At 42.6% G+C, this 22,541-nt stretch overlaps 1 protein-coding gene across 1 annotated transcript; it reads right to left on the reverse strand.

Moving 5' to 3' along the window:
* Positions 1–1,095: 1,095 nt before the first annotated feature.
* On the reverse strand, positions 1,096–22,064 carry LOC115106989 (ethanolamine kinase 1-like). Its single transcript, XM_029630265.2, has 8 exons — positions 21,793–22,064; positions 13,977–14,236; positions 13,206–13,346; positions 12,119–12,261; positions 8,401–8,484; positions 7,871–8,031; positions 4,880–4,953; positions 1,096–4,382 (listed from the first exon to the last, which is right to left on the reverse strand). Exons 1-8 carry the CDS (start codon positions 21,937–21,939, stop codon positions 4,310–4,312), a joined length of 1,083 nt encoding a protein of 360 aa, XP_029486125.1. The 5' UTR covers positions 21,940–22,064; the 3' UTR covers positions 1,096–4,309.
* Between the last annotated feature and the right edge of the window lie 477 nt (positions 22,065–22,541).

Below are 22,541 nucleotides of genomic sequence, written 5' to 3' on the forward strand. Positions count from 1 at the left end.
AACTGGTGTCTTTTATATTAGTGCATTTGTATGGTATTGCAGTACATTGTAGTGTTATTATACTAAAGTACCTTTGTGTGTGTATATATAACGTTTGACATATGCACACTTGTAACGTCGGCTTGAGTGTTTGTCTGTTTACTTACACGGGGAAGACTTCTGGCATCTCCCACTCCCAAGATTGATACAGTCGGAAGTGGTAATTGAACGTTGACCTTTGTGTGAATTGGAAACAAGTCGACTAGCAGATATTGAATCCATAATTAACGTGTAAATGCGCTAGGAAATAGCTGAAGGGATGTGGAGTTCATTGAATTAGACAGAGCTGGAGCAACGCTCTTAATTATTTCACGCTGCAACTGCTGCTCACATTAAGACGAGCTGAAGCCATGATCTGCCTGGCTGCTCTCAAAATGATTGTTGGAAAATATTGTGTGCATTTCCATAAGGCTGTGGTGTATAGCCTCCCTCCCAGTCATTCTGAAGAGGTCTATAGCCCTGGAATAAGATGCATATTTCTCAACTGCCTTCATCTTTGCGTTAAGGGAGAGGGAGCATGTACACAATCTCACCTAATGGTATGTTCATTCAAATGAGCACCATCCACTTGTTCAGGGTAACTAAATAAAAGTAACTGCCAAAATAAAGGTAAACGCCAGCAGTGTGTTAATAGGGTGTTGGGCCACCACCAGACAGAACAGCTTCAGTGCACTTTGTTGATGGTGGTGGAAAATGTCTCAGTAGCAGGTTAACATGGTCATTTAACCGAAGCTCTTCTCCAGAGCGCATCCATTTCTCATACTGGTCACCCGTGGGAATAGAACACCCAACCCTGGCACTGTAAGAGCCAAGTTCTTCCAACTGAGCCACACTTTATATCCCTCATTTACTCAAGGTGTTTTTATTTGGACAGTTACCTGTACAAACGCAACAATGCTTGGCTTTTAATTTCATCATGTTTGGCGCCATCTCCTGGTGCTCTTGTGGTAGCGCAGTGGTTAACAGGGAAATACTTCTGGCTCAGAGTAATTAAACAGACTGGTAATAATCAGAGGGGAATATATATATAACGTTTTTTTTAAACAATAAACAGGACATGGTAATAGACTTTAATCTCCTTTCAAAAGCACTTGTGTACAGTATTCAAAAGTCTGCTCGTTTCACAGTTAAACAAAAAGACTACTTGACGTTAGAGCAATGTTTAGAGAGAAAAACTCCCCCTATGTACAGTCATTCACATTTGACAGTTCAAGCAGAGATATTACATTTGATTTTGAAATGTACATATACACATATGCTACAAATGCCAGAGAAGAAATAATGGAGTGCATTTATACACATTTTAAAGAAGCAGACCAGTATTGAGTCAAGCTGAAAGTGTTTTTTTTTTTACAGTGGTCTTGTGTTCATTTCAGAATGAAACTCAACAGGGAATCAGACTTGCGTTACGGAGTGTTTATGATTCCTTTTTAACATTATAGCGCACGTGTAGGCGACAGTGTATATCAGCACTATTTGTGGACCCTGTGTGGTTAAAAACATGACGAGGTCTGCAGACAAGAGGACGACACACAAACATGATTCTAAAAGGACAACACTAACTTGAGTCAAGTGTAAAGGAAACCTTTTCAAAAATCCATGCACTTATGTCAGTAGAGAACATTCACAAAAGTTGAGTAACTTAGTGCACAACACATCTCAAGTTAGGATCTGATCAACAACAACCAATTTCTGACCCGTCCTCCATTTCCCCCGTGAAGGAACATACACCTACCATCTCAGACACTGCAGTCACAGACCCAGAATACAGACATGTTGATTATCATTAAATAAAGCCACATCAAAATAAAAGGCATGCTCAAAACAAAAAGTGAACACAAGAGTTAAGACAAGAGTTAAGACAAGATATCGTGATTCCTGTCCGACTTCCCAGTTTGTGGTTTCTTCGCTACAGTAGATGGGGTTAACTAAACATGCAGAGGGCTGCACAGGTCAGGAGCAACAGTATGATAATGGGAGAGGCATAGGTCTGCAGACTCGCAGTCGCTTCCTGAAAGGTGCCTTGAAATGCAGTTCTCACAGGTGCTAGCAGCCCATAGGACACCGGCTGCAAGTCTGCAGACTGATACCGTTGGCATGGAAGTGCTGAGTATGAATGGAAAAATATATAGTCTGTCTATATATCCGAAATGGCACCATATTCCCTATACACTTTACCCCGTGGGACCTGGTCAAAAGTAGTGCACCATGTAGGGAATAGGGTGCCATTTCAGCAGCCTATCAAGGTGGTCTCTTCATTCAGGTACAGTGACCGCACAGACCTGCCCTGACTAACGTTGAGGCTGTTTTAACACACTCCTAACATACTCTCCAAGACCTCCCAGTCAGAAAACAGTTCTTCACTTAAATGGGTATAAAACTGCACTTTAAAAAGTAAATATTGTACATTATCAATATTATCAATTCGTAAATGGAAAAATACAATGTGCAATTATGTACAAGCAAAGAAAATATCAGCACTTTGGTATTGGTTGGTTTTTACCTATTAGATGAACTTTTTGTCGTAAAGAACTTCCAGAACCAAGCAGCACATACATTATAAACAGACAAAGACAAGTACTATACTGTTAGACTCTTTCAGACAAAGATACATGTCTTTCAAAGACACTCACTACCAAAGCCATTGGTCCTCCAATCATAGGTCTTACCTCAGTTGTCTCACAGGCAGTTGCAGTAAACCTTGTCAGACAATTCACCCTGAATTTCATTCCGCTGCTCTGTCGATCGCTATATACATTCAGTCTGAAACTGCCATCCTAGAAGTCAAAATGAGGGCCGTCGTACAAAACAATTGAATCAGCGATTGAATCGTCTTAACAAAATATCACCAGTAGCAAAAGTTGATTACGTCATCAGTGTAGGCCCGGACCTGGCCCAACCCATCAGTTTCTGGGACCAATCAGAACGGTCAGAATACCTTCTCATTCTAGAAATCATTAGGGAGGGAAGCAAATCCACTCATCGTGGAGAAGAAACTTCAGTTGGCCGGAGTGTTGTGGATGGGTAGCCAAGCAACAATAAACCAGGTGACGCCTATAATCCTCGACTTAAAATCACTTCCAATGGTGACGCCATTGAACATCAACTCTCCATTGAAAGTGCCTTTTAGTCCAGGACTAGGCTGAGTCGAGCCAAATGCAACTGCCCCATGAGGTTACATGAAAAAAAAAAAAAAAAAAGTGAATCTAAATGACTTTATACAGTGAACATAACATAGTCATGACTAGGGCGTGGCGGGTTTCAAGACCACAAGGCCCCAGGCCCAGAGTTTCTCCTGGTCAAGAGTTTTTCCAGGAAATACTCCTGGCCGTCATCATGACGACAACATTTCCCATAATTCAAACTACAGCCCAGTTACGGTAGGGAAGCGGACGTCGTTTCAGTCAGGTGAACAGAATGTAAACAAGATGGAGGCACTCCTGTTTGTTACCTAGCAGACAGTACATAAGTGAATCTAACCATTCGACCGACAAATATACATTGGTGACTATACCAGATGCACCAACACATATTTGTCACTTGCTACGTAGCCTACCATTAAACCAACCGATATAATGGTGACTAAATAATCAGTGGGCCAGCGAGCCCAGACAAGAGATGTATATATATCCAATAGGAATGGCTCGGAGTGAGCCCACACACACTAATATTCCCAGTCAGTCAGCAGCACAACACAGGAGACAAGTTCCAGAGTTGGTCCGGGTCTCCTCTGTTGTGAGTTACCCCTGTGGGCGGACACAGACTGGGGTGAGAGATGCTACTGGAATGTCACACTGAATTTGCCATTCTTTACATGGCACTGTTTTCATTTGGTTGATCTTAACAAAAAAATAGCCATGATAGTTTTTTTCCTTTTCTTCTTCTTGCATATTTATAGACATTTTGGAGGACTTGGTCTTAAAGACTTTAGTCTTTATGAAGAAGTGCATGGTTCTAGGCTTCTATAGCGAACTAGGTAGGGATCTGTCTGTAGCAGTGATGCTATGGAATTGGCCCTGTGGAGTGTCAATGGATGCTGAGTCATGGTTTCTAACAGCTAGGAGTTCTCAAAAGGGTTCTATGAGTTCTAATATAGTTATACGAGTTCTAATATAGTTCTATGAGTTCCCATAGGGTTCTATGAGTCTCTAGTGAGTGCCTGAATGAAATCCACAGGAAGTGTGGACTGGGCTCTCTCTGGGTCTTCTTTCCGACTCCCCCTAGAGGGCACTCTACGGTGGACATGAGGACCACATAGGGAGGAGGACTTTTACTCTGGAAAGTTCAGCGCTGCAACTTCTGGCTTCATCTTGAAGTACTGGCTGAAGCGAAGGACTGCGTATCTGAAACGAGCGAGCCAATGTACGCCAACGTTAGTAACAAGATATCAAGTGACAATGTGTCATAAGAAAACAAGATGCTGCGTAAGGGCATAACATCAGAAGGTCAAAGGTAGGCATTCAGGGTGAAACAAAGTATTCAACAACTGACATTATTACAGAAACTAAAAATACGCTATATGCTATATCTGCTATGGCTTTAATGTAATGTCTTTGAGAGCTTGGGACTATCTGCATTATGGGCAAAATTGAGTTATTGACTAAGCCTTGTTCTGTTCAATTGTTCTGTTCAATTGTATCCACATATATAGTACTCTAAAAACCCCCAATTCAAGTTGAAATGAATACAATATAGAAATTGCTGACACCATTCAAACCAATGAGGGTTCGGAACTCTAAAGCCAGGTATCTCAGAACCATATTCTTGCAGATAGAACCTTATAATGCCAAGCTCTCGTTTTTATCTCCGGATAAAAACGTACATTTCTGAAGACACTTACCCCAGGAAGTCAAAATCAATGGTGGAGAACTCAGCCTGAATCAGAGCCCATAGGCCCCAGAAGAAATGAGATGCCTGGAGAGAGGGGGAAAGAATGGGGGATAGTCATGTTATTAAATGTGGGTGTCGGTGTTCATAGTCCTGATAGGAATGGAAATATTTAACCAACACCATTGTCACACCAAACACAACAAATCCCATAGTGACAACCAACAGAAGGTGTTGTCTACAGCTGAAACAGACCGAAACCAAGGCTACCACTTCTATCTACAGTAAACATACTTGAGTGTAGTTACCAAAGGAGGTAGGGTGAGTCTCAGGTGGTGTTGGGATCGTCGCCCAGGAGGGTGCTACTATTGACCGTGCAAAATGAGAATTCTAGAATGTCGCTTTCCAGGACAAGGAGGCTGCTATAGTCTGCTATAGTCAAAACCTTATACAGCAAGCTTCTGTTGTAGTTTGTTAAGCCTATGGATTTGCAGCCCTACCCCCTATGTGTAGCTAATGTATGGATAATAACCCCAAGGACTCTATTGTCCATAACAAGGCTGAAGTCTTCTCGTTGGTTTTCAATACGTTTGCACGGTCACTTCTCTCTATGTGACATTGTAGAAATAAGTCGATCTAGTATGGTCCCTCCTTTGATCTTTGAAAGCAGTGCAACGCTTCTATTGCTATTCAAACGCATCGGACCTTTCTTCATCTAAGCCGTAAAGTACTCCGATAAATGACCATTATTGCACTTCTGTTGAACAGCAAACAGGCAGACGGTCAATTAGAAATATTTACAAAGCTCTCTCTTCCTGCTTCGTTTGTGTCTCATTTGCAAGTCTACTACATGTTTCTTTCAAAGCTCCTCTGCTTTTCGATACCCAGGGTACACACAGTTGAAGTCGGAAGTTTACATGCACTTAGATTGGAGTCATTAAAACTTGTTTTTTCAACCACTCCACAAATTTATAGTTAACAAATTAGTTTTGGCAAGTAGGTTAGGCCATCTACTTTGTGCATGACATAAGTAATTTTTCCAGCAATTGTTTACAGACAGATTATTTCACTTATAACTCACTGTCACAATTCCAGTGGGTCAGAAGTTTGCATACACTAAGTTGACTGTGCCTTTAAACAGCTTGGAAAATTCCAGAAAATGATGCCATAGCTTTAGAAGCTTCTGATAGGCTAATTGACATAATTTGAGTCTATTGGAGGTGTACCTGTGGATGCATTACAAGGCCTACCTTCAAACCCAGTGCCTCTTGCTTGACATCATGGGAAAATAAAACAAAATCAGAAAAGACTTCAGAAAATAAATTGTAGACCCCCACAAGTCTGGTTCATCCTTGGGAGCAATTTCCAAACGCCTGAAGGTACCACGTTCATCTGTACAAACAATAGTATGCAAGTATAAACACCATGGGACCACGCAGCAATCATACCTATCAGGAAGGAGAAGCGTTCTGTCTCCTAGAGATGAACGTACTTTGGTGTGAAAAGTGCAAATCAATCCCAGAACAACAACAAAGGACCTTGTGAAGATGCTGGAGAAAACAGGTACGAAAGTATCTACATTCACAGTAAAACGAGTCCTATATCGACATAACTTGAAAGACCAATCAACAAGGAAGAAGCCACTGCTCCAAAACCTCCATAAAAAAGCCAGACTACGGTTTGCAACTGCACATGGGGACAAAGATTGTACTTTTTGGAGAAATGTCCTCTGGTCTGATGAAACAAAAATAGCTGTTTTGCCATGATGACCATCGTTATGTTTGGAGGAAAAAGGGGGAGGCGTGCAAGCCAAAGAACACCATCCCAACCGGGAAGCACGAGGGTGGCAGCATCATATTGTGGGGGTGCTTTGCTGCAGGAGGGACTGGTGCACTTCACAAAATAGATGGCATCATGAGGAAAGGAAATGATGTGGATATATTGAAGCAACATCTCAAGACATCAGTCAGGAAGATAAAGCTTGGTCGTAAATGGGTCTTCCAAATGGACAATGACCGCAAGCATACTTCCAAAGTTGTGGCGAAATGGCTTTAAGGACAACAAAGAAAATGTATTGGAGTGGCCATCACAAAGCCCTGACCTCAATCCTATGGAAAATTTGTGGGCAGAATTGAAAAAGCCTGTGCGAGCAAGGAGGCCTACAAACCTGACTCCGTTACACCAGCTGTCAGGAGGAATGGGCCAAAATTCACCCAACTTATTGTGGGAAGCTTGTACGAAACGTTTGACCCAAGTTAAACAATTTAAAAGGCAATACTACCAAATACTAATTGAGTGTCTGTAAACTTCTGACCCACTGGGAATGTGATTGAAGAAATAAAAGCTGAAATAAATCACTCTCCACTATTATTCTGACATTTCACATTCTTAAAATAAAGTGGTGATCCGAACTGAACTAAGACAGGGAAGTTTTACTAGGATTAAATGTCAGGAATTGTGAAAAACTGAGTCTAAATGTATTTGGCTAAGGTGTATGTAAAACTTCCGACTTCAACTGTACCTTCTAGATGAGTACGTGTTCAGGGAAACAATCTCTGCTAGGTACCAGGGGAGACCGTTCTACACAATAGACTACACTGCCTTAACTACTGATTAAAGGCCCAACCAATTAACATTGAGTGATTCAACCTAACACACACATCCTTGTGCAATTGATTGGTGTTGGGTACATTGTGTCGTTTCTCTGAAAGAAGTGAACGGAGAAGAGCGGAGGGGATCACTGCTCGGCCCTTCGATCTGAGAACATCAAACAGACGGAGATGACTGGCATTGAAGATCTCCTTGTGAAAAGCTTCAAAAGAGCCTTTCAACTTTACCTAGGAACACCCCTGACTGATTTACCTGTCTCACTAAACATCGGTGTAATACTTCATCTTATAAACAAAACTCAAATAAAAATGTGACAAAACGTACAAAGGTTCACCAACTTCGTCTTGGGCGTAAACCACAGATTAACCACGCAAAAAAGGAGTCGTGAACTCACCAGGGAGAAGCGGTTGACCTGTACGTAGAGCACCTCCACCTCTGTCTCAGTGACCTCTGACCCTTGACCTTTGTGTTCCTTATAGGCTTCCAGGTAGGAGCGCAGCCACTGCAACTGCAAACTCCGCTCTGGGTAGTGGCTGTAGTCCACCTCATTCAGGCCTACAACAGGACACACACGCACCAAGTAAAATATCAAAACACACAAATGCTTAGTACAATGACCAAACGCAAGCTTAACACACTGACCATTATATGTCATTTAGCAGATGCTTTTATCCAAAGCAGTCATATTTTCAGAGCGGGATTTAATTTTTTTATTTTATTTAACTAGATTTTACAGATGTTTTACTTTGTCAGCTCGGGGATTCGATCTAGCAACCTTTCGGCTACTGGCCCAACACCAACCACTTGGCATCGCCATGCTCTACCAAGCTACAGAGGACCACAACACATACTGTACAGGCAGCACTTTATAAAAATGACCAGTCGCACTTGGCAAAGTTACTCCACACACAGACAAACTTTTACCTGCAAATTCATTGAAGTGGTTCCCAATGTCATAGGCTTGGTAATTGTACCCAGCATATTCGTAGTCAATGAACTTGACATTTTCTGAAAGGAGCAGAGAGAGGAAGATTTGATTAGTACAGGACAGAGACCCGTCACATTATTAATGATAAAGCTGTGCATTATTAACCCATTATCATCCCTCTCTCTAGTCTAAGTGGTTCTGATGCCTCACTGACAACCTACTGGAAATACCGTAGGCCTCTGGGGTTGAGGAGTAAGAGTTTGCATTTTGAAGGGAAGTGAGAATGTTTCGAGAAAACGAAGTTGACACAAATGCAGACACATAGAAAGTGGGCAGACAGACTAGACATATAGGCCTAATTGATGCAGACATGCAGTTCGCCTGGTCCCAAACAGGTAAATATGCTTTAGCCGATTCCTCTGACTAGCGTGGTCATGACAGTGGTTGTCATGTTATATAATAGCCAGATGAGTTATATAAAAAATAAAGGTTTCTATGAGGGTTCCATTCAGATGTAGGACCAGCTTCCAACCAGTTTGAATTTCAAAGTGTTCTGGAAAAAGTTGAGAACTGATATTTTCAAAATGTTCATTTTTTTCTGCCATTATGTAGGGTGATCACAATCCCAATATAGGCTACAGGAGCCAGTCATGTGATTGGAAAATGGATTGGATTATTCCGTCGACAAATAGTCTTATCAACTTTTTCCAGGAAATCTCCTGATTGGCTTCACAAACAAATTAGCTCACACAGAAGCTATTATACACAGAGGAATAATGTGTCATTTGTACATGTTTAGGTTTGTGTTGTTTGGTTAGTGAGATACGTTGTAAATAAACAAGAGAAGTCCAAATGTGTCATTTAAAAAAAAAAAAGTAAAGGATGTCTATGTTACTTTCCACAGCAAGCTTATATTGGGTTAGTTCGGTTCATATGCCGTTGGGGAACTTGCAGTGGAATTGATTGGGTAAAAGGTCATGCGTTGAGAAAGTGATTGTGGTGGAAAGATGGAAACAAAGGCACCATGCAGAAGGAATGTGGTGTTGGGAGGTAAAGAGACCCAACACTGACCTCTAGCGAAGAAACAGTACTGCATGAGGGGATGTCAACATGCAAAGCCTTACCCCCAAATCGAACTAGAAAGAGCTGTTTTAACTCTCCCTGACAACAACAAAAATACCCTTTCAAATGCTTTAGGGTCTTCATCCTTTTAGCATTTCATTTACTATGCAGGTCATACTCAAGAGTGCTTGTTGAAGCACCCTAAATTCCAAATGATGTGTGTTTGTCACAGTACAGTTTCACATACAGTGTGTGTATGAGTGTTCTGGTTGTGTGTTTCTGAGGTTGACTGAGTAAAGACACGTGAGATGGTTACCGGACGCCGGGCGGTCCTAGCAGGACACAACAGAACACCTCCAGTCAGTGGCTAGTAGCCCTGTACAGCAGACGAAAAGGTTTGGGCAAACTCACATCCATCACACACACACACACACACACACACACAGACAGACACTCTCACACATTCACACACAACCAGTCACAGAAACAGCCAACTCTGTCCTCTCCTTCGGTCTCTCACACTTCCCCCTTCTCGCAACAGGCACCTTCAAAGCTAAACTCTGATTGGTCCACGTGGGACCAAATGGCACTACACCTCCCTGCTCCTATGCAAATGAGATAATTGAGTGGCTTCCTGTTGTAAGCTAAGCAGCACAGGTTTGAGTCTCAGGGACTTGGGGAAGAATTTGACTACTTCTCTCCCTTAATCACCTGACAGAACAGAAAGATAAACAGAGCGATGAGGCCCTGGGAAAAAAAGGAGAGGACACTTATTCAGCTGAATGAGAAACAATCCTGCTCTCTTACTGGGTGAACTGAAACGACTCTTGTAAACATCTTAAATCAGTTTCCCTACCCTTTCACTTATCAGTTTCAGAAGGTAAATCGTTTGTGTTATTGTTGGAAGGAAGAGGCTTCCCTCTGCTCTCTCTCTCACACAGAGAGAGAGCGAGAGAGCGAGAGCGAGAACTAAAACTGCCACTGAGAGACTGTGGTTGAAAGAGCTGTGTGCTCTGTCTACACTTTAACTGTAGTTAGTTATGTTTTCTGTGATTCATATTTGTTATTGCTGAAGCTTGAGGTTTCCCTCTCATAAAACAGAAAAGAGCTACCCTGTCACCATGTAAGCCAGGTGTAGTCTAGCACAGGGTTGGATAACAGTATGGTAAAGAGCTAGCACTGCAAGAGCCGTCTGTCAATGAGTGAAAGTAATAAAAGCAAATGGTGCACTGAGCTAGCTCACACGGCCAGTCACTGTCTGAGTGAAAGGAGTGAGGTAGCGCCTACTGCTGCTCTGAGCGGAGAGCTGTGGCGTAGAACAGTGGTGTGTTCTGAACTGGGTCTGCCTGTCTGTCAACCCTCCCTCTGGCTGGCCAGACGCTCCTAGGAGAGAAAAGCTGGGCACAAGGAGCAGTGAGATCACCCCGCCCCTTGCTGAACAGACCAGCGAAGGGGTAAACAGTGCTCTCCCTCAATCCCATGTTTTCTCAGGTAAAAATCAGCTGAATCACTCTCCCTCACCTTAGCCTCGGGTAAGAATGCTCTCCCTCACCTTAGCCTCGGGTAAGAATGCTCTCCCTCACCTTAGCCTCGGGTAAGAATGCTCTCCCTCACCTTAGCCTCGGGTAAGAATGCTCTCCCTCACCTTAGCCTCGGGTAAGAATGCTCTCCCTCACCTTAGCCTCGGGTAAGAATGCTCTCCCTCACCTTAGCCTCGGGTAAGAATGCTCTCCCTCACCTTAGCCTCGGGTAAGAATGCTCTCCCTCACCTTAGCCTCGGGTAAGAATGCTCTCCCTCACCTTAGCCTCGGGTAAGAATGCTCTCCCTCACCTTAGCCTCGGGTAAGAATGCTCTCCCTCACCTTAGCCTCGGGTAAGAATGCTCTCCCTCACCTTAGCCTCGGGTAAGAATGCTCTCCCCCTCCACCCTCAGGTTAAAACACTCACCACTCCCTCTGCAACCATTGGCCACCTGGCAGGTCTGGGAGACCATTTCTACTTGCATCAGCTTTGAACACGGGCGGCCGTTAGTACCAAAGGCATTCACAACACAAACAAAACAGCATTCCCAAAGGACCACAAATAAAAACATGTACTGATGAAAATTAAAATGGGCTACAGATCTCCCTCCCTTCCCACCCTTAGCTAGCATGACATGGGCAAAGCCTGTCGGCTCGGTGATGGTAATTGACTACACAAGATGCACTAAAGCCAGGGCCCTGTTCAGTTGAGCAAAACAGGAGAAAACACTATGAAACAGAAACTAAAATAAGCCAACTTAACAAGTTTGGGTACTTCATACCTTCTAGGTTTCACAATGTTCTCAAATGTTTTACCTACTGAACACTATGGTCAGTCCTTCCTGTGATTTGTGGCTTTTGACTGGGAGAATGCCGTGCAGAGCAGGAGTGCAGTGCCTCAAATCTATTTTAACCCCAGAACTAAACAAATTCAATTTCTCCTCATTTCTCCTCAATGTGGAAAATCTGAATTTCAGTCGACTTCCTGAACGGACTGAATTTAAAAATGGAATTGACCCCAAACTCTGGTGCAGTATATGAAATCAGGCCTACCTGTGACTGGGTAGTGGTGGACAGTGCAATAGTAGCTAGGTGCGGTGCAGTATGTTTGGGCATGCAGGGTAAAACTCACCTCCTTGCTGATTATAGATTATGTTCTTACACAGCAGGTCATTGTGGCAGAGGACTACAGGAGAGCCCAGCACAGACAGACTCTGCTGCATCCACACCATCTCTTCCCTCAGTCGCCTTCGACTAGGCACCTCACTGTTTAACCTGGGGATGGAGGGAGGGGGTGGAGGTAGAAAGAGAGAGATTACACTTTACAGAAGTACACAGGGAAAGAAGTAGGTGTTGCGCAAACTCAGAGGTACAGTATTATTGTTCCATATCGGACCAATAAAAGAAGAGGGTTGGAATCTACTAGAAAACGGACATCAGTCAAGAGTAAACTCATTGATACATCATCTCAGATCAATAAACAACGACTGCATAGAGGAGTCTTTTATAGGCTTGAAACTCCAAGCATAGTGCATAATCTCCAATCCACATGACTTTATTAAAACGGTCAACATACCGAACTAAAATACAGTACAGTATTATTTAACTAGGGAACAGTGCATATTGTTCATGAATAGTGGGTGTGGTTTGACAACAAAACAGTACAGTATTTTTTTATTTAACTAGGCAACAGTACATATTGTTCATGAATAGTGGGTGTGGTTTGAGTGACAGGGGGCTCGTCCTCTTCAGGTAAACACACCTGGTGAATGGCAGACACTCACTGTGCAATCGCTCAGGCATGCCAGAGGTCACAGGACAAGCATCTCTCATAACTCCAGTGTTCCATTCAAGAGCTTCCTGATGGAAAGTTAGACTAGAGCCCCAGGGAGTTATTCCTCATCATTATGTAACCAGACATTACCTACAAAAACTCCTGGCCCCATTAATGTCATAAAGTAGGAAATAGGTGGAGGAAAAATATTCAAGCATCAATAATATGTTTTATAACTTTATTGATGAGAAACCTCCAACAGATTTCATGTGTCCCTACTAACATATCGTAGTCCTCCTACCTAGACCTCGACTTCGTCCCAATATCTCAACTAGCATACTATTCAGTGTGCATGGCATGAATACACCAACACAGGCCTTCATACTCCGTACCATGCAGGTCTGGATATTGGGACCCAGTTCATTTCTTTATCTACACCACTCACCTCATGTTCATCTCTGGGTCTTGGAAGAACTTGGGCATCAGGGCGAAGTACTTGCCCATGGTCAGCCACAGGTCTGACTGGGGCACCCATCCGTTGTGAGCATGGATGGCGTGGTACTTAGACAGCTGCCTCGCGATGAGCCTGTAGGGTGGTGGAAGCCATGTGAGTCGGCGATAGGGAGTTTTGAGAGGAGGGACCAAATTCTAGAGGCCAAGACTGTAAAACTCTTACTTCAGTATTGGCTTATACACTAGAGGTCATATTTGTAAAGAATACCAGAAATGTAATGAAAGTCGGGTCATAGGAGAAACCCAAGACTGTCAACTCACTAAGCTTAAGGTGAGTTTACACCTACGGGTGAGGCTGAACTGAATGCATAGCCCCTGAGCACTTGGGCGTTAGCGAAAGAACAGGTTAGCTAAAGAATGGTTCTGTGAGCATAGATCCAGGGTGAGCTTTCAATCACACTCCTGACCTGTAACTGCCTATGTTCCATGTTTCTACTGCTAGGAATGTTCCTCGAGGGAACAAGTCACAATGCCTTTCCTTACTGACTCACCCATATATTAGGCACCGACGCACCACACCTTACATGACATGGAATGGAAAGACTATGGAATGTGTAAAAGTGCAGGTGTACTGTGGTTTCACCTGAAAATGAATTCAAAGGTGTGGTGTATGTAGAGCACCGAGTGTGTCGTGTGGGAGTAGCTCTGCTAAGATTAGGGCCTGGTAGTTGTACTCGACGCGGTGGGCTATCTGTCGCTGTACCTGGACGTGGGCAGGCTGCGGATGTGTTCAGGTTCCAGCGCCTGGCCCTGTAGGAACTCATAGCAGAGGCCGTTGTTGAAGGTACAGTAGAGACGAGGGGCGCAGCGGTGTGCGTGGAGCGTCCGGAAACTCTTCACCTCGTTCTCCCGGTCCACAAACAGCTCCGTCTTGTTGCCATAGATACGCACCAGGACCACATCCTGCATGACCCCGCCCACATAGCAGCCCAGCAACTTATTGGTGATTCCATCTGTGAAGAACTGATAGAGGAAAAAGAGATGATTGGTAGACAAATTATTGCAATGGGGTATCATCATCATCATCACAGCCAATGCCTCAGTATAAAATAAATATATATAAACTAAGCAAAAATAGATAAACGCCTTCTCACTGTGAACTGCGTTTATTTTCAGCAAACGTAACGTTTAAATATTTGTATGAACATAACAAGATTCAACAACTGAGACATGAATTGAACAAGTTCCAGATATCTGACTAACAGAAATTGAATAATGTGTCCCTGAACAAAAGGGGGGAGGGGGGTCAAAATCAAAAGTAACAGTCAGTATCTGGTGTGGCCACCAGCTGCATTAAGTACTGCAGCGCATCTCCTCCTCATGTACTGCACCAGATTTGCAAGTTCTTGCTTTGAGATGTTACCCCACTCTTCCACCAAAGCACCTGCAAGTTCCCAGACTTTTTTGGGAGGAATGGCCCAAGCCTTCATCCTCCGATCCAACAGGTTCCAGACGTGCTCAATGGGATTGAGATCCGGTCTCTTTGCTGGCCATGGCAGAACACTGACATTCCTGTCTTGCTGGTGGCATTGTCATGCTGGAGGGTCATGTCAGGATGAGCCTGCAGGAAGGGTACCACATGAGGGAGCGCACAGCAATGAGATTGCCTGCAATGACAAAAAGCTCAGTGCAATGATGCTGTGACACACTGCCCCAGACCATGACGGACCCTCCACCTCATCCCACTCCAGAATACAGGCCTCGGTGTAACGATAAACGCGAATCCGACAATCACCCCTGGTGAGACAAAACCGTGACTCGTCAGTGAAGAGCACTTCTTGCCAGTCCTGTCTGGTCCAGAGACGGCGAGTTTGTGCCCATAGGCGATGTTGTTGTAGGTGATGTCTGGTGAGGACCTGCCTTACAACAGGCCTACAAGCCCTCAATCCAGATTCTCTAAGCCGATTGCGATCAGTTGTCTGACCGGTCTCCCCGTCTTCGGCGTCTCACAGTACGGACATTGCAACATATTGCCCTGGCCACATCTGCAGTCCTCATGACTCCTTGCAGCATGCCTAAGGCACATTCACACAGATGAGCAGGGACCCTGGTCATCTTTTGTTTGGTGTTTTTCAGAATCAGTAGAAAGGACTCTTTAGTGTCCTAAGTTTTCATAACTGTGACCTTAATTGCCTACAGTCTGTAAGCGGTTAGGGTCTTAACGACCGTTCCACAGGTGCATGTTCAATGAACCATAAGCAATTAATGAGCAAGCATGGGAAACAGTGTTAAAACCCTTTACAATGAAGAGCTGTGAAATTATTTGGATTTCTACAAATGATCTTTGAAAGACAGGGTCCTGAAAAGCGATGTTTCTTTTCTTGCTGAGTTTATTTAGGACAATTCACTCAGTTATTTATAGGCTTATGTCCAGTCATGCAGGTTTTCATAACAGGGATGGCTATAGGCCCCTATTATATAGCCAATTTACTACAGGTACAGTTGACTTCCTGTCAGGTAGGCAGCTTTCTCATCTTTCTATTAATACTACAGATGAGGACCTTTCTAAATACGAATATGCCAACAAGTACGGTCCCCTGGACCTCCACCATCCACGGACAGTATGCTGCCACCTATTGTAGTATCATTTTCATCCTGGGACTGAATTCTATGGTTCCTTTTAATAGGTTGTCAATTGATTTCAGATCTGATTGAAAAACAAAAAAAGGACCCCAGAACGCATTGATGGAATTGTCTGGGTGGGTTTAAACCCAACGGTTGTTTTCATCCCCAATGAAAACTGGAACATTTCTGGGGGGGTGGGGGGGGGCAGGCATTCCACCCCTAATCGTATACACTATCAGGGATTGACCATGAGCGTAGAGGCACGTCCGGAATTTTATTTTGCAGGAGGAAGCAATGGCTGGCATGTGCTGAGTCCTTGCTTTTTGAATGCAAATAGACAGTGTGGTTGTGTGTGTGTGTGTGTGTGTCTACCCTGCCCACAATACCCCCCTAAATCTGTGTTTACAAAGAGAAACCACACCCCCATTCTGTGTTCAAGACGACCGCTCCGCCCCTTCAATTATGTTTTTATTTAGGAGGCGGAGACTGAACTTGTCCCAAATGTGCCAATCTTGTATGGTCACCGAGTTTTACCATACCTCCCGTTCATACGATCAGCATGCATGACAGGCTTGTTCCATTTGTATACATAAGCTAGGTGGTGTAAACCTGTGTGGTGGGTTAGTGCAGGTTTTCCATGAACAAACCACATGATTAGTGAGTCATAAGACCAGTTAATGAAAAACCCCATTTCCTGATGTAAATTGCCAACTAGGCTGTTTCCTTTCTCAGAAGTGTGTTCCCCATTTAGACTAGCCCAACTTTAAATCACACAGAACCCGGGAGAAACTCGGGCTACCTTGTTACTCGGTTGGGAATTGCCAAGGAACTTACAATACGATATTATCGTATCTTCAAGATAAAAGAATAAATAAGACTAGAAGACTAACAATCCTCAAAAATATAGTCTTAGCACAAGCCCTCAGGGGATGTCCCAGAGAACCCCTCCGTCCTGACAACAGCTCTCCCCAAAACAGTTACCGTGCACAAAACAGACCAGGCAAAAATTCGGACTTTTTACCTCCCGTGGTGACTTTGCCAAGTCTCAGAGACCAATTGGTAAAATCTGATTTACCACCCCAAGATATTCCTGAACAACGTCTATTTGCGCCCCTACTGGATGGAAATTACAAATGTAATGGCTGTGCTCAATGCAATGGCACTTCTAAATGTAGATCCTTCAAACACCCACAAACAGGGAAATCGATCCCAATAAAAGGTGTTATTACGTGCTCCACTAAGGCAGTTATTTATCTTATAACTTGTCCTTGTGGTAAAAAAGTATGTAGGTAAAACAAAGCATGAATTAAAAGTACGTATCTCAGAGCATCGTAGCACCATTAGGTGTAAAAACTTTACTTATCCAGTTGCGGCCCACTTCTTGGAGGCAGGCCACTCGATTTCGTCTCTGCGTTATATTGGCATCGAACATGTCACCCTCCCTAGAAGAGGGGGTGACCTTGATAATTTATTGTTAAAACGAGAGGCTACCTGGATCTTTAATTTAAAGACCCTTGCGTCCTTCGGTCTCAACGTAGACTTTGATCTGAAGCCATTCTTGTGACTTTGCCATTGTAATTGTGTGTAAACTTGTATAGTCAAATTAATCTATGATCGTATGCTATCCATTTGTTTGTATGCTGTTCTTTGTATGACATTTTAATATTTGATTATTAACCAATGATATTAGGCCACTCCTGGCCATGATTACAGACACCTGTGTCTTTTGACACTATATAAACCCGCAGTGTTTGTGATTATACCCTGATGAAGACAGCATGGCTGCCGAAACGTTGGTATTACATTTTTGCATCTGAGCTCCAAGAGTGTGCGGCTCTCTTTTATTTTCAAGTTTCTACTACGCTAGCCAGCACCTCGTCTTAATAGGTGTGCGTTTCTTTTTCTTCTAGACTTTGCCAAGTACCTCAACTCCTCCACAGAGCTGAGCTCAGACTGGAGCTTTTACTTTTTTTTTAAATGAGCCTCCGACTAACTATGTAGAGATACTTTTTTAAAAAGTACCTTTTAAACCCTTACCGAGTACCTGTTTGTCCTCTGTTGTTGCGTACCTTTGTTTGCTGAAATCCATACTATTTAATAAAACGTTAATTAAATAAATCAGACATTTCCTTGTTGAGATTCAATTGGCACATGTGCATTCGCTGTTGTGGCAATGAATGCTAATGCAGTGTTCCTCAAGTGTGACACTTAAAGAGACATTTCTTAACTGTTCAACTTCATCTATTCAGACCCCTTGACTTTTCCCACATTTTGTTACATTATAGCCTTATTCTAAAATGGATTTTAAAAATTCCCCCCTCATCAATCTACAATACCCCATAATAAGAAAACAAAAACATGTTTATAGATTTTTTTGCAAATGCTTTATAAATGAAAAAAAAAAAAGAAATATCACATAAGAACCTTTACTCAGTACTTTGTTGAAGCTGCTTTGGTAGCAATTACATCCTCTAGTCTTCTTGGGTATGACGTTACATGCTTGGCACACCTGTATTTGAGGAGTTTCTCCCATTCTTCTCTGCAGATCCTCTCAAGCTCTGTCAGGTTAGATGGGGAGCGTCGCTGCACAGCTATTTTCAGGTCTCTCCAGAGATGTTCGATCCGGTTGGCCACTCAAGGACATTTAGATACTTTTCCTCTGCGCCAATCGAGTTGTCTTGACTGTGTGCTTAGGGTCATTGTCCTGTTGGGAGGTGAGCCTTTACCCCAGACTGAGGTCCTGAATGCTCTGGAACAGGTTTTCATCAAGGATCTCTGTACTTTGATCTGTTCATCTTTCCCTCAATCCTAACTAGCCTCCCAGTCCCTGCCGCTGAGAAACATCCCCACTGCATGATGCTGCCACCACCATGCTTCACCGTAGGGAAGGTACCAGGTTTCCTCCAGACGTGACGCTTGGCATTCAGGCCAAAGAGTTCAATCTTGGTTTCATCAGACCAGAGAATCTTGTTTCTCGTGGTCAGAGTCCTTTAGCAGGCTGTCATGTGCCTTTTACTGAGGAGTGGCTTCAGTCTGGCCACTCTACCATAAAGGCCTGATTGGTGGAGTGCTACAGAGATGGCTGTCCTTCTGGAAGGTTCTCCCATCCCCACAGAGGAATTCTGCAGCTCTGTTAGAGTGATCAGGTTTTTGGTCACCTCCCTGACCAAGGTCCTTCTCCCCCGATTGCTCAGTTTGGCCAGGCAGCCAGCTCTAGGAAGAGTCTTGGAGGTTCCAAACTTCTTCCAATTAAGAATGATGGAGGCCACTGTGTTCTTGAGACCTTCAATGTTGTAATGTTTTGGTACCTTCCCCCAGATCTGTGCCTCGACACAAGCATGTCTCACAGCTCTACGGACAATTCCTTCAACCCCATGTATTGGTTTTTGATCTGACATGCACTGTCAACAGTGGGGACCTTATTCAGACAGGCGTGTGCCTTTCCAAATCATGCCCAATCAATTGAATTTACCACAGGTGGACTCCAATCAAGTTGTAGAAACATCTCAAGAATGATCAATGGAAACAGGATGTACCGGAGCTCAAATGAGTCTCATAGCAAAGGGTTGAATTCTTATGTAAATACAGTATTTTTCTTTATAATATATGTTACGAATTTACAAAAACCTGTTTTTGCTTTGTCATAATGGGGCAAAAAAATATTTTATCAATTTTGGAATAAGGCTGTAATGTAAGAAAATGTGGAAAAGGGGAAGGGGTCTGAATACTTTCCAAATGCACCGTATGTGATGTGCATTTCTACATGTTGTAGTAAAAATAATACAGTAAAACAAGAGTATCCAATGACATTAACCAATTAGTAGACAACGCCTACTCATAATTGGTTAAAATCATATTTTCACAGATGTTGATGGGGTGGTGTTGAATATGAAGTGAAAAAAATTGACATTTTCCTTTAAAGGTGTGCTATGCATTAATCGCACCACCTTTTCCTGGTTGCTACAATTCTAATAGTTCACTTAAATGTGACAAAACAAGCACGTATAGTGTAGAGTCATTGTACCATCTAAACCGCTGTGAAATATATTTTCCATAACCCCACCCCCAAAAAAAATATTTTCAGCTGTTTGAAGCTGGTGTACAAAACAAAGTAAAATAAATCAAAAACCAAACTTAAGAACAGGAAGCATAGAAAAAGTGCACATAGAACACTACAACTTTCAATGAGAATGACAGATCTATAAAACTCACATTTCTATGTGAATTTAGTCAGGTTGCCCAAAAAGTGACATACTGCAGCTTTAAAAGGAAAGTAATTTTAGGTTGTAATTACATTGGTTTAAGTCATTACACTATTGATTTTTTTTTAAATCCCACTTTATAAAGTAATAATTCATGCATAATGTAAAAATGAGCCAAATCTATTACTTTGTGTTCAGCATATTTATAAAATTATCAGCATTTATTACATTATAAATACAATAAGTTATAAAATTAGGAGCCCATTACATTGGCAGTTATTACATTATCAGTTGCTACAGGGTTTAAGAATTTACAATTTTTTCGGAGGTTAATTTAAAAAGAAAACTCGTCTGCTTACCATATTCATAGATACGAACTACTTTAGTGCCCATTGATGATAGGTGAAGTTTTGCTGCAAAATGCAATTTTTTGGGCGGCCCCATCAAATGTACACAGAAATGTGCGTTATAGTTATGTCAGTCTTATTGAAAGCAAGTCTAAGACGCGCTAGATCTGTTCTATGTGCGCCAACTTCATGCTTCCCGTTTTTTCCTTTTGTACTTCAAAACAGCTGAAATTACAATATTTTTGGTTATGGAAAATAGATTTCACTGCGGTTTAGGTGGTACAATGACTACACTATACGTGCTTGTTTTGTCAACAAACAGGATATGGTTGAACGATGTCTGCATAGTACATATTCACGAGTCCCAACTCTTGCTCTAGTCTAAAAAAATAACACGCATCGTTACTGCGGTACTATTTTGGAAAGAATACGGAACGTATCGTTAATATCAGCGAGTAGTGAATATAGATACATTACTACACACATTTATAGCGTTAGTATTCCCATACGGCTATATCTCCACGTTACAGCGCTTGTTTACGGAAGATGTCGCCAACTGTGCTTATTAGCCATCTAGCGTGCTCCGAACACCAGCGTGTCAGCTAACAGGAGAGGAAGTGTAGTTCGTCAACTGGAGGCAAGCATTGGATGGATCGGTGCAAAACTGCTACAGTAAGTAGCTCTCTTTTCTTCTTTTTTTTACGTGTATTTATCTCTGACATTAAAAGACAATGGTATATTCGAAAACTTTTTAGAAAGCGATGGTTATTGACTTTTTTCAAACGTTAAAACAGCGTCGGAATTGTAGTTTACACGGGCGCCAAATGTGGGCGATTGTAATGTGGCTGAAGGGTTTTGAAGAGCTCGTTTGCGCTCAGCTCCTTGTTGGAGTTGATGTAACGCTACTTGGCAACCAGTCCCACTACTCATAATCATACATTCCTGGAAGTTGTATCTAGTCTTGCAATCGTAGAATGACACTTAATATTACAATGCCATAAGAAAATTGGCACCAGATCAAATGCATAGCTGGCCAGTTGTGTTTTGTGCATGATGACGCCTATAATATCCTTGAATTTGATAGATACTTTGTTGCAATCTCCTGACGTGATACAGAACGGACAGTGAGTTACTGAGCTTACTAGATCAGGCAAACTACGTCAAGCAAAAGGCCTATGAATTCTACTGCCTCGATACATTCGTCAATCGGCTGGCTTGAATGCTACACTGTTGCTAGCTAGCAAGTTGACGCAGCTTCTATTTAAAAAAGCGCAACACTCCAGTTTCAGAATTATGTAATAGCTGCCTGGTAAGCAGTATGCGACAGATGACGACTGACTAGTCTCTTACGGTCATCGTAGAAACATATTAGAAATGAATACGTTGAATGTGACAAATGTAATACCTTCATTTTGACCTCGGATGGTTTCCAGAACGGTCTCAGTTCCTTGATTAGTCTCAATGCACCAGATCTGTAATCGTTCTCGTCTAATGTGACATCTATTTTGGGTACAGCGGGCGCCTCGTCGGGTACATGAATGTAGTTGGCCATAATGAAAGGTTCCGATTAAATTGACAAGAAGTTCACTGTAGGCGGCTGCAAATGCGTTTGTATGAACTCTTGCTTGGCTGCGGAGGTTAAAAATCTACTCGCTTCTAGTGCGGCAACGCCTCTCAGAAAATCCCACCCATAAAAATGACCGAATTGCAGTGCATACTGGGAAATTCGTGACTCACCAATCGCCATCAATGGTCTAAAATGTCAGCCATTTTAGTAAGGGAGTAAATCAACCATGGTTCGCCACTGCTGTGATAAGATATTGTGTAAAACAATGAATTTGAACCGTATATGCACTGCATGTTTGTTAGAGCAATGCCAGCCAGTTTTAGAGGAATGAGTCTATCATTTTTTTAAAAATTAACTGCCAATATGCCAGCATTCCATTTAAACAATGCAGTCAATCCACAGCCATACACTGGCTGAAATGACATTTTAGTCATTTAGCAGATGCTCTTATCCAGAGCGACTTAGTGAGTGTATACATTTACTACTGTTTTTCGTATTGGTTTCCGGTGGGAATCGAACACTGCAAGCGCCATGCTCTACCAACTGAGCTAAATCAGTTGATGATAGGACTTAGACAAATTCTAAAT

Source organism: Oncorhynchus nerka, linkage group LG23 (genome assembly GCF_034236695.1).
Source record: "Oncorhynchus nerka isolate Pitt River linkage group LG23, Oner_Uvic_2.0, whole genome shotgun sequence".
Lineage (NCBI taxonomy): Eukaryota > Metazoa > Chordata > Actinopteri > Salmoniformes > Salmonidae > Oncorhynchus > Oncorhynchus nerka.

Excerpts from the sequence above, each read along its gene's own strand:
- LOC115106989 (XM_029630265.2), bottom strand. The coding sequence starts at position 21,939 with ATGGCCAACTACATTCATGTACCCGACGAGGCGCCCGCTGTACCCAAA. Across the intron at positions 12,262-13,205 it reads GACCCAGAGATGAACATGAG|GTTAAACAGTGAGGTGCCTA; the intron begins GTGAGTGGTGTA and ends CTCCATCCCCAG. Across the intron at positions 4,954-7,870 it reads AGGTCAACCGCTTCTCCCTG|GCATCTCATTTCTTCTGGGG; the intron begins GTGAGTTCACGA and ends CCCTCTCTCCAG.